The sequence below is a fragment of the Elgaria multicarinata genome, chromosome 4 (assembly GCF_023053635.1).
Source record: "Elgaria multicarinata webbii isolate HBS135686 ecotype San Diego chromosome 4, rElgMul1.1.pri, whole genome shotgun sequence".
NCBI lineage: Eukaryota > Metazoa > Chordata > Lepidosauria > Squamata > Anguidae > Elgaria > Elgaria multicarinata.
The window spans coordinates 39,919,703-39,932,743 of NC_086174.1; the positions used below are offsets into that span (position 1 = coordinate 39,919,703).

The following is a 13,041-nucleotide window of genomic DNA, read 5'->3' on the forward strand; positions in this document are numbered from 1 at the left end:
AACTTTACTATTCTATGATTCTTTGATTAACAGGATGGTAGCAAACATCAACATATTTTATTAAAGAAGTGACCAAAAGCTAGCAATCTTGGGCAACAAAAAGATATGCTACCTAATCCTTAGTCACAACTGTGAAACCTCAGAACACCTAAGGCATGTACCAGTGGGTTCTTAAGAATAAACTGCTTTCTGTTTGAGATGGGTTTACTGTATTTGGAAGCTATTCATCTCAACCTGCCTATTTTGCTGCCAAATTGCCTTTCCTCCACATCTGACATTTGTTTGGCTTTTATTTGTACCATGCACCTGTACTCTCCTCTTGACCACCACCTTCAAGGTTTTCCTTTCCCTATGACCAGTTTGTTCCTTCTGTGCCACTTGTATTTGCCCCGCCTTCCCCAGAAGTATTGTTGACATATAAGCAGGGGATGAGCACAGGCTGATTGGGGTTGGCGGGTGGCTTGATGCAGTGAAAGAGAACATCCAGTCCCCAAAAGCAGCCTGTAGTGATGCTTCTGATGTAAGGAACCACACAACTATGGCAGAATTTACATGATTACTCCATTTCCCTGCTGCCCACTCACCCCATCAAAGATTAATCTGGTGGGAAGGGGAAAAAAGACAAACCATCTGTATTTCTAATAGTTCCCTGTTTTATTGCAATACATCAAAGTAGGTTAATATTAAGTGTTACCAACATAAAATATTGGTGGTCTGTCATTTATTACATCATTGACCGGTCCACCTTAAATATTTCTGTGCAATAGAATCTACATCATTGTTCTGGAGCAGAGAATCTCTTACAATGTCCTCTATAACACTGAGGGCATAAATCAAAAATAAGAGAAGATTGAGAAGAGGCAAAAAGCAGAATCTCCCCCCCCCCCACGCACACTTGTCAGCTTTTATACTCTAAAACAAAAACGAAAACAAAAAGTGATTACATCTAGGCCATGCAAAACTGTACAATAATATTACAATGAAAAAATCCCTAAAAATATCTTTTTAAAAAATAAATGATATGAAACCATCATACATAAAAAGGCAGGTATAATTGCTGTGAAATACCAACACTGGTTTTTGGTTGAGGATTGCTTCCTTATGAGTGAGACAAGTTCTTATGCAGGATGGGAGAGGGTTTTTTTTATAGAAAGAAAAAGACAAGATGACGTTGTGTGGAATTGCCCTAATGCACAACATGGTCTTAAAAGTCAAAAATTTACAGTTTATGTGATCTCTGAAGGCCCCCTTGCAGATGAGGAGTTAGAAGCCCAGATCTATATTCCAGGAGAAGCCAGATGACGCTTTTGGAATTAACCTCCAGACACAAAGCCTTATTGGCCTGGGCTACACTTAGGTCATGCGCCTCTCAGTGACATTCACCCCAAGGCATAGGCCCTTCCTGAGGTCTCCAAACAGGGCATCCATACATGGAACCCAGGTGGTATAGAGGTAACTTTCACACCTGTGGTGAAATTGTCTAAGGCTAGGAAAATCCCATTAAGCCAGATTCTGGGTTCCCAATTTCTTTCTGATTTAATAACATGCCAGAAAAAAGAAATTGAGCCACTGTGCTGCTCTATCAGTATTATTTTTTAACTCACTGGCTAAAGAGACCTAACTATTTTTCCACATTCAAGGTCTTTAAATTATCATCCTGAATTCAATCTATCACCCAAATATGCATTATTTCAGAACAAAAGCTTTCTTTGTGCCAAGGATGTATCTGTGGTGAACCTCATGCTAAAATACATTATTCCATTTGTATGAAGACATCCGGTTGCTTTCAAATACCTGAGAGTTTAACACAAATGTTAACTGTAGTTTTTTTTTTTCCAAACCAAAACTCCTGTTCTAAAAAATGCAGGTTAGGAACACAAAACAACGAACACACAAATCAACCTGTAGAAGAAGCCAGCTAATGAAAAACCGATTCAAGAAAAGAAAAAAACTAATAATACAAGGGGAATGTGTTTTGAAAAGAAAAAAGTAATGATGTGAATAATCTGTGAGCATTTAATACAGAAAAACACACAATGGAGCCTTGGGCAAGAGCTATACAATCTGCGGTTCATTTACAATCAAAACCCAATTTAATAAGCCTCAAGAATGATGGTGCAAAGTGTTGAGGTGCCTGAATCCACAAAAAGCAAAGGCTCTCAGTTACGGAAAGCACGGCTTCAAACTGCGTACACACAGAGATGCTAATCAAATGAGTCAGGATTCAGTTAGAGCATGTAAAAGTGCTTGGAGAAATATAATCATATCTGAATGGAAATTGAACAAAGCATAGCAGCAAATCTCAAATTCACCAGCTAACCATTTCAGATGTATTAGAGCATTTGCATTGGGCACAGCTGGAAACCAGGGCTCGTAACATACAACTACATCCTTGTGCATTCCAGGCTCATGGCAGCCTAACAAATGATAGTCATAATTTGTGAAAATGCCCAACGTTCTATAAAATGTATTTTTAGGGTGCTAATTTCTTCCAATCACCTCTTATATGAACACCTTATAGCTCTTATAGCTCAAAATATAGGTGCTGCCTCAGCTTTCATTCTCAGGTGAGGCACAGATAAACTGCCATAGGACTTGGTGTGACTTCTAAAGTGGATAACCATAGAGGCCATCTGTATAGCTCAAGTCCTGGCAGCCTTAAAGCTCTCTTACAAGATGGCATTTAAACAAGGTTATTTCTGACATACAAGTGAAAAATATAATGCTAACTTCTATGGGCGTGAAGAGAAGGGGCTGGGAAATAAAATAGCCAGGCCACAGGGACAGACAGCATTCAAAATCCACTGGCAGTTTCTAAAAGTCTTGCTGAACAGAAAATTAATTTAGTATTTGAAACTGGTTGCTATAAAATGCAAAGTTGCAAATCCCTTGTTTATACCCATGATAAGAAAACAGACATCATTAACTTTGAGATTCTTGATGAGCTGAATTCAAGAGACAGGATTTGGACGCCATATTTAATAGAAAATCTGATTGCATCCCCACCCCTATAAAATAGCTAAGTGGTAGCTTTAGATGTGGCAATGCACTCAACGCAGGAAAAGATCGAACCAACAACTAGCAGACTCAATACAGCTAGATGGTTAAAGACAAGGATCCATATCTCATAGTACTTCTTAACCTTTGTACCTTGCATGATCGCAGCTAACACTTTTCAGAAGGAACCTGGGAATTCTGTTAGTTGCACTTTTGATGTTTTCCTGCTGACCAGAATGACTTGGAATGGTTCCATGGTAGCCATGAAATGTTACCAAACTCCAGTAAAATATTATTCTAAATTTTTAAAAACACCACCATACAAACTCTTTATCATTTGAGGTTGATCACAGCGTAAGGTAGCAATAATTCCAAGGAGAAAAAAAAATCACATTAATCTAGTCTGAAAATGCGAACTGCGCTCATCTTGCTCAAGAAGCTGGGGGGGGGGTTGTTCTCATCCCCTCTTTGCATGTTACATATGCCACTGTTCATTTCAGGGAGTTGATAGGTTTCCGTTGTCTTCTATCCAGAGAGAAATGCTTTGCCCTCCTAAATGCTTCTCTGCTGAATCCAACCACCACAGTATTTTATGGCAAAAAACATTAAACACGCGCTGGGTTGAGTTTCAGGGGTGGGGGAAATGACAGTAATGAAAGCCTTCAGAACGGAAGTCTTGAACCACCCAGTGTTCGAGCAAAGTATAAGACTAACAGCAGCATTTTAGCCTTCAGTGTGCAAGAGCAGCAAACTACATATTTCAAATATTCCATTTCAGAACTAGTATTGTGATTGACTAATGCAGATAGTCCACTAAGACTTGATAGTGAACTGAAGAGCGAAGTGGTTATTAAATGGCAAGATGGGTTTGAAAGCCTAGCCTAGCCTTTCCCAAACCTCTTATCCATTAGCCCTGACTTTGGCTGTGGTTAGTCTATCATTTCTTGGGGATGAATATTGATTCTACACTAAACTGCCCTTGAGCCCAAGTCATGCTTGTCGACTCGCAAATCATGGGTTTTGCTTGTAGAGTGAAACAGATGCAGGAGACAGTCAAGAGATAGTTTAAAAATGAGGGTTATGGCTTTAGTTCTTCTACTGACAAGAAGGAAACGTTACAGAGCACATTGTGAAGTTGGAGTCTTCCTCCAGGCTGTATATTTTGTATCCAGTGTCATGTTCTATATTCAGATCATACCCTCAATCTGTAGATTATTTAATATGAAAAAGGGAACAACAAAAGTCTTCTTAAATTAAAGGATCTCTTAAATAGGAATCCATCTTCCGCTGCATCACAATGCTGCTTTTTCTTTTATTATATACATACGTACTAACTCTTAATTTTGCGTATTTACTTAAACTCTGTACTGTAGTAAAATATGCATCATTTTTAAAAAATCAATAAAGATTTGCTGGCAACAATCAGACTGACATTCAAACGGAGTGACTGGCTGAAAGCATGTGAATCGTCCCCAGCAGGGCGAATTTCGTCCCATCCCAAGAGACGAAGCGGTTTGCTGTGCTACCCTTGAAAAAATATAATACGATACTGTGTGTGTGTGTGTCAAAGCAAAAATGATCTGATTCTCTCTTACAGATTGTGTTTTGGTCAGTCTACACTACTGTGTTTTGTTTGGAGTGGTGGGGTGAGGTGGAATATGCCCAGAATAATGTAATCCTATGAAATAAAGTCAATACTAATACAAATATACCAATATTTCTCGTCTATCAACCCCCACCCTCCACCAAGATTTTCTCTGGCTTGTTGCTACTATTGAATGTGGGCGAGGGAGCGGTGAGCGTGATGCAGCTTGTGCCAGAGAAGGCAAATATATTCTCTTCCTCCCCTCCCCTCCCCTCCCCGAGTTTGTTTTCAGAGGGAAGCTGAGGGGTGATGACAGTGAGAGCAAACGGAGAGTCATGGGGGACAATAAGCTGCTGAGATGTCAAATCTGAGTGCTGAAGCAGTTCATGTGTCCCAACTCACGTGGTCAGAGCTCTCGAGGGAGAGGCTCTTGGTCTTGTGAGGAGAGATGGGGCTGGGAGGGCTGCTCAGGTTGGAGCTGTTGGAAGCTGTCGAATGCCTTGGAGAGTCAGAGTCCTGCAGCCCAAAAGATGCAAGAGAACACAACAGTGAGCCGGATCAGAAGAGCAGATAGTGGTGGAGACGGAAGGAAGGGCAAGGAAGGGACCGGACACCTGGAGCAAGAACTGCCCTTCCTCTCTCCCCGCCGCCCACAAAGCCATCAGAGGTCTGGGGAGGAACAGCATCTACTCAAGCTTCCCAAGAGGATGTTTCTAATATTGTCTCCCAAAAGCTGTGGCCTGGACTTTATTTGGAATGACCCCCCTTCCCCAAACAGACACACACAATACCAGACATTTGTGCAAAAAAATTTAGGGCTGGTTCACATTTTGACTCCATGCAATGCTCCGAAGGGTGCATTAGCACAGAGAACATGATGTATATCCAGACAGTTACTGTTATGGAAATGGATATATTTGTTGTCACTTTTAGTTGGTTTAAATTTTGATTTGTTTTGCTTATATTTTCTTTATTTTCTTTGAGTTTGTTTATTTGCTTCATAAGTTGCAGGAGAGGTGTCAGTGGTTTTCTACATAGCATTTCAATAACCAATATTTGCTTGAACACCAACAACTGATACTGTATATTGTAGCTGTCTACCTGCCATACATTGCAAATTACCTTAACAAAAATATTGCTTTTTAAAAAAACAAAAGAATGTATTATATAGATTATTAGGATCTCCAGGGGTACAGCTGCTTCTTGGTGACAATTTCAGCAAAACACTCACAATTACTGCAACTGTTGCTGAGAAGCTGTGTCTGTGTTTAGAGAGAGCTCAATTCTCATGAGGCATTTGCCATATGAACATGCCATTTGACTTTGTGAAGCGGCCCTAAGCTTTAATAATAATAATAATAATAATAATAATAATAATAATAATAATAATAATAATAATAATAATAAATTTCTTACCCGCCTCTCCGATTGGATCGAGGCGGGGAACAACAGCAAGCATAAAATACATAAAATACTAATTAAAAACTTAGTATACACTGTTTAAAAACATCCTAAAAGCATCCTAAAATTCTATTGGATAGGCCTGCCAGAAGAGATCAGTCTTGATAGCTTTCTTGAATGCTAAAAGATTGTCAAGCTGGGAGCAGCAGAAGAGAAGGTCCTCTGTGTAATGGTTCATCCTTCCCCAACTTGGGGCCCTCCCGATATGTTGGACTACAACTACTACCATGGAAATTGCAGCTCAACACATCTGGAAGGTCACCAGGTTTGGGAAGTCTGCTGTAGGCTCAACAGATTTCAAGCTGAGCCTCACAGAGTTGGGCACCAGTTGTCTAAGGGATAGAAATATCAGTCTATCGCTAGGACAAGGGAGGTCTTCCTTCTCCAACTTCCGATCACCTTTATGTCCAGTAGTATCTACACTAATCTAGCCATTGCCAAATTCTACGAAAGCATATCAATGAAAATCCAATGGTGTGGATCAACTGTGGTGACAGAAATGGGCTTCCCTGTCCACTCCTCCCCACAACAGCACATTCAGCCCCCTGAAAATGCTATACAGGGACCCAGGAGACCCTGCTGAATGAGGTTAGCTGTGGTGTAGAGAGGGGAGATCTTCAAAAACAGTGCAGAGGGATCAGTGCATGAGCGGAGCTCTCTCTCTAGCAGAAGGCAGATCCTGGATCCAACCCAGCAACCTTTCAGAGTATGCTTGTGTCACAAATACAGATTTTCTCGCTGCAAAACCCAGATATTAGAACATTGATAATTTTATTATTTCTGCCATGTCTTCACACATACATTTTCTGTACATATTGAGCACCACCCATCGACATATAAATTGATTTCAATGGGAAGGTTAAGCACATGTCCCAAATTGAAATAAGTGGCACTGAAATGTGCCAAACTTTGCCTAGAATATCTCCCGTGTGTTTACTTCACTGTCAGAGGCAATAGCTCTTTTCTTGATTACTTCAACTTTGCTTACAAGCAAAAGGAAGAAAAATCCACAAGTGCTGCTAAAATGTATGATATAAATCCCCTGCATTACAAGTCACACAGACTATTTCTTTTGGTACTTTTCTATCATACGTCAATAGGAAAACGCTTTCTCCTTTAGCAACAGCTGTGGATTTTCTTCGTGAGGTCGCTAAGCAGTGCAGCACTGCCGTTTGTTCATCTCAGATCCTCTCCAGCACAATGAAGTACAGAACTGGGGCCTTTGCCTACATTGTACCCACCTTATCCTTTGTTATACCCACCTCTCGCTCATAGTCCCTCGTTGGCGCATCGCTCCCTTGGTCCAAACCGCCAGAGGACAAGGAACCATCTGAAGGGGATGCCATCGGCTGACGTTTTGCTCCATAGCTACCTCCTGAGAATTCCCTCCGCAACGCGCTGCCGTTCTGCGCAGATGATCCTAGAAACGCAGCCAGGAATTTAGCAGCGTGACACATATGAAGGCATGAGAACTGCAACCTGCTTACCTTAGACCGCTATTCAGTGCACTGCCTGCTGCCAATTTCTCTTTCCCAACCTCATCGTCTCCACTAATTTAGCAAGCCCTTTCCTCTCCGTTCCTGCATCTTGTTTTATTAAGAACCAAACTCTGAATTACTCTAAGCTTGTGATTTGGTTTAACATGTCATTTTGTTGTTGTTATTGTGGTTAAAATAAGCTGTGGGTGCAAGAGAGGGATCAAGAGACGGCAGCGTGAAGGGAAGTTAACACTACTGTGGCTCCAATTGTCCCCTCAAAACTGCTGCTTGCTAACGGAAGGAAGCTGCCATAGCAGATCTCTGATGGCGTGGACTATCTGCCCAATGCAAGCAGATATCCCGGCACCACTGGGAAGTTTCAAAAATGATGTATGCTACAAGGATGTGCCATAAGTGATGTGTGCCAAAATACGGTCACGCTGCCTGTAGACAGTCACTTGGATTCAGCGCATTGCATTTTTTAAATGAATGCCCAAGGATTGCAGCCTTTTGGCACTATCTGCATTCTCCATGGAGAGCAGACATTGTCTTTGTTCTGTTCATTGTTGGTTAAAACTCACTTGGCTCCCGAGTCTTACATGTTTCTCACCACCTCAGCTTCAGGCCCTACCAGGCACATTCTTAATATGATCTCTTACATCAGCCTTCCTCAACCTGGGGCGCTCCAGATGTGTTGGACTACAACTCCCAGAATGCCCCAGCCAGCTCTGCTGGCTGGGGCATTCTGGGAGATGCAGTCCAACACATCTGGAGTGCCCCAGGTTGAGGAAGGCTGCCTTACATGCTTCAAACATGGTGACAAGTACAAATACATATACACACCCCAGCAAATCCCCGTTTTTTCAATACAGATGAAATATGCCAGAGATAAGGAAGAGACACAACAACCTACTTGCTGCCAAGCCACTGCTAGCACTCATGGACCGCCCTGGTTCAGTACGGGATTTTGTGATAGATGGGATACTGACAGAGCCGCTAAACATAGTCCGACTTTCCTGAGGTCGAAGGTTCTGCAATAGAGAAAAGACAGATGGAGATAGGGAAGAGGGAAATTCATATAAGCAGAAATACCAGAGTTACCATGTTGCAAACCAAACAAAGGTTAAAACAATCCAAATTATCTAGATAGTGGATTCTTTCTTTCTTTGTGACACTTGTATACCGCTGAATATAATAAAACCTCTCAGAGGTTCACAGTAAATATAGGTGAGTCAGACAAGTATGCAAAGGGTTAGGTTCTATAAAGAAGCATACTGGGTGAAACCACATACGATATAGCCACCTTCTGCACTGAGGAGCCCTCCAAATGTGTCGGACCACAATTTCCATAATCCTCAGCCAACATAACCAGTGGTGGTGATGGTAATTATAACCATACACATCTGGAGGACACCAGGTTGGGGGAAACTCATAGTCAGTAGTGACTGCAAAATGCTGAATTATGTATGGCCATAAGCAGGCAAGTGGAGGGAAAACTAGAGCAATTTGGGATTACTTTGGCTGACATGTAAGGCTCACACCTAGATTTGGTGCTCTCTCTTAGAAACTTGAAACGTATCACACATCCTTGTATAATTTTCATTAAATGTATGCATCTATGTGGATAGTTATATCGAAAAGTGTTGCTGGGGGCCTGCCGTGTACCACACCTGTAAATATGCAAAACCTGATGAACCTGTACTATATTTCCAAGTAGGAGCACTTTTCAAAATTTGCTCTGGGTTTTTAGATCAAATTTTTATTTGCTACTAATTAGGAAGTGGATAGGGAGACGTTTTTCTCCCTCTCTCATAATACTAGAACCAGTCATATCCCACGAAGCTGGGAGATTCAGGTCAGATATCTCCACACAGCACATAGTTAAACTATGAAATTCACTACCACAAGACGCAGAGATATAGCTACCAGTTTGGATGGCTTTAAAAGGGAGTTAGACAAATTCGTGGAGGAGAAGGCTACCAATGGCTACTAGAACTGATGGCTATATGTTACCTCCAGTATCAGAGGCAGTAAGCCTTTGTACTGGGGAACATGGGCAAGAGGGTGCTGTTGCACTCATGTCCTGCTTGTGTCTTTCCCATGGGCAGCTAGTTTGCCATTGTGTGAACAGTGGACCCTTGGTCTGATTCTTATGTTCTTATGTAAGAAATCTTCTGAAAGAGATTTCTTTTGTCTTACAACATGATAGTAATACAGGTATATAAAATTAGTACTTAATGACAATAATAATAATAATAATAATAATAATAATAATAATAATAATAATAATGAAATTATATAAGCTTCCACTATTTCATGCATTCAACTTTGTAGCTTACAGAAATATGCACTACCAACCATAAAACTCCTATTGATTGATTGGTACCCTCTGCCTATTTGGCTGCATTCATTCGCTATCAAAAGAAGATGACATCTTTGAGATTTCCAAAATATAGAATTCCCTGCAATGTCTAAATTACAACGTATGTCATTTTATGAATAAATGCTTCCATCGCTGTTAGTGTATTATATAACGATGGATTAATTGGCATCTGGCATGTGTAAAGGGGTACATAATCTTCATTATGTTTCCTGCCTATCTCATTAGAGCTGTGTGTTGGCCACCTTAGGATCATGCTTCTTAGTCAAAAGTTATAAATGTCAGATATAAAATATTCCTTTCCCCCCCAAGTTAAAGTAACGATGTGATCAATAATTGTGAATATTCTCCAGTGAACAGCAAAGAAAATATTGTGACAGTGTTCTGTTGATGATTGAGAAACTTTCATCTAAATGGCTACTCATGGTCTTTTTCTCTCCAGTAAGCAGTAGTAAATTTGATATAGCCTGTAATAACAAACACTCACCGAAGTGATAACAATGGTCCTGATTAGGCAAAACAAATGCTAATGGAATGAAAACGGGTACTGATCAGAGCACATGAAATTCTGCACCATGATAAAAATACCAAATAAATATTTTATGTCAGGAAAGAGGAATCTTGTAGTTTATTCAACAGACAACAAATATACAGATGCTTGTTTTGGGGGACGGGACGGGAAATTATACCAAGGAACTGAACTCAGGACTAGGATATGCCAACTAAAAAATAGGGATTGAGACCTAGTTCAGTTCTCAGTGGATCCTCTTGTATTCTATGTGGCGACAATCTGCGATACCCAGGGATGGGGAGGGGCTTTTAGCTTGTGGTGTAGACACTACTAATAGAGACCCTAAGGAAGAGAGGAACAATGAGTCTAGACATGTAGAATGAATAGAGAAGCTTGGAAGCCCTCCTCCTTCACTCAGAATGATGATCCTTTGGCTAGTATATTATAAAAACAAGCTGACTATCTACAAATAGATCTCGTTATGCATGCATCCATTAAACCATTATAATTTTGTTTTCTGATGACATTGAAGGACAAAGATAAACTTATATAGATAGATAGATAGAGATATAATTCAGATGAAGTAGATTTAATAACCATAATCAATAAAGAAAGGAGGCAACAAATACTGCTGGAAGTAGAACGATATTCATTTCCTAGAAGGTAGAATCCAACTAATTCTTATGCATTTTCCTCCTCAAAGCAAATGCTTCACAGCCCCTTTTTCTAAAATAAATACATAAATAAATTATCGCCAGCAAATGTGGCTGCTGAAGGGGGGAAAGTAGGAAGAAAAACTTTCATACAGCTATGAAAAGGGAATTCATGGTAGTTCAAAACAGAAGCTATGAAACTGCATCTTTAAAATACATACATGAGAAAATTTCTTACCGACTAAAGAATTAATCCCCAGTCTGTTGCCAAAAAGTAAAACAAATGAACAAATAACCCACAATCAAGCCAAATACATCTCAACAGATAAAAGAAATGCATTATTACAATTTATATCCTGCCTTTCTTCCCATAGGATTCAAATATGTGTGTTTTTAAAAAAGATTTGATTGATGTTGATTGTGTGGAAATGCCAAATCAACTTTTTCTTTTTTCTTAGGAGAAAAAAGGAATATGATAGTTTGTTTAACAGCCCAAAAATGTAAGCTGGATTCTTGAAAAATGCAGTTTGATTCTTCAATAGGGAAACAAATTCTGTCAGAATATGATTTTCCAGTATCAGCAGGAGGATTAGAAGAAACGAATATGGAAGTAAAGACAGGGTAACAAAGCTGCACCTACTTGCCTGGCTTTATCTATCTGTTCAAGACTGGAGAGATTCAAGATATATTTTCTACCATTATGATACTTAAGAGCTAATCCGTCACAGCTCCAAACAGGAGAAACATGTAAAGCCAGTTTTCCCCCCCTGCGCAACAGAACAGTCTTGGTTTGAAATTTGCATGCAAAGTGACAGAAGGAGACCTATGGATTAGGAATAGTCCTGTTTACAATGGGAGAATTCTGCATTTCAATTCTGTCTACTTAATATGAACCTCAGTCTCATCTAAATTAAATTACTTCTCACTATCAAAGTACCTCATGCTTTGCAGTTACCATAAGGGGGCAAATGTCAGATCCCCACTCTGAGAGGTGGACAATCTAATTTCAACAGCAGGGATTCTGAGCAGGGATTTGAAGAGAGAGGTAGAGGTGGCACAATTTAGGAGTTCCAAGAGGGAATTCCTGGCATCAGGAGAAATGATAGAGACATTTAAGGGAGTTCTTCATATATTTTTAAAATATTTATTCATAGCCTCACAATCCCAGTCTAATGGCAAATGTATCCAATGAACCTGTGGAGGCTGATATTGAATCCTGAGAGGTCTTGGGATTGGGCAACAGCCTCCCCATACTCATCCAACAGATTCTTGAATTTATCTATAACTGTTGGGAAATGGCACTGGGCTTCCTCAAAGTCCCTTTCACCTGGTGGGTCTATTGATCTCAGTACATGAAGATGTTGGAATAAGCAATAGTGGTTTGTTAAAACCAACTGCAAAGAGAGAGAAATAACTGGTACTAGATAATACAGGCATGTAGGGACAGGGAGTTGGGATGTGTTCTTGCCCTTCCCTTCCTGTGTAGGCCACTCTGCCTTGGTTTTGGTTTTACTTTTGCCTACTTACTTTGTCTGCTTTAGTTGTAACGAGGCCTCTGTTGATATTAAGAAAAAGTTCATTTTAAAGCTTGCAGTTGTTTCTGTCTTGAGTAATTGGGCAAAAACTGAGGGAATTGTGGGGAAGCAGGTGCCATGTCCCAACAGCCCTTGGGACATGGCACCAGGCCTCTTCAGAATCCCCTCATGGGGCTGTTCATACAATACACTAACCCACATTCAATGCTTGAGTGGGGTTCTTGTTGAACTGTGGGTTATTTGTTGAACCGTGGATTACCATGTTGACTGAACCCAGGACATTTTCCACAAGGTGGCTTGTTAACCACCTTGAACAACTCAACAACAAACCATGGGTTCTCAAGGTGGCTTGTTCAAGAAAAATAAGCCACACTGCATGGTTAACAAGCCACCTTGTGGAAAATATCCTGGGTTCAGATAACACACTAACCCACAGTTCAA

At 40.4% G+C, this 13,041-nt stretch overlaps 1 protein-coding gene across 7 annotated transcripts in view; it reads right to left on the reverse strand.

Annotated features, from left to right (window-relative positions):
* Positions 1–640: 640 nt before the first annotated feature.
* CDC42BPA (CDC42 binding protein kinase alpha) overlaps positions 641–13,041 on the reverse strand; it is a 195,599-nt gene continuing 183,198 nt past the window's right edge. For all 7 annotated transcript variants that reach the window (XM_063124145.1, XM_063124144.1, XM_063124140.1 and 4 more), the window contains 3 exons: positions 8,435–8,552; positions 7,306–7,463; positions 641–5,098 (listed from right to left, as the gene is read on the reverse strand). In XM_063124145.1, coding sequence (XP_062980215.1) covers positions 4,967–5,098; positions 7,306–7,463; positions 8,435–8,552 — 408 coding nt within the window. In that variant the 3' untranslated portion in view covers positions 641–4,966. The remainder of the gene's footprint in view (positions 5,099–7,305; positions 7,464–8,434; positions 8,553–13,041) is intronic.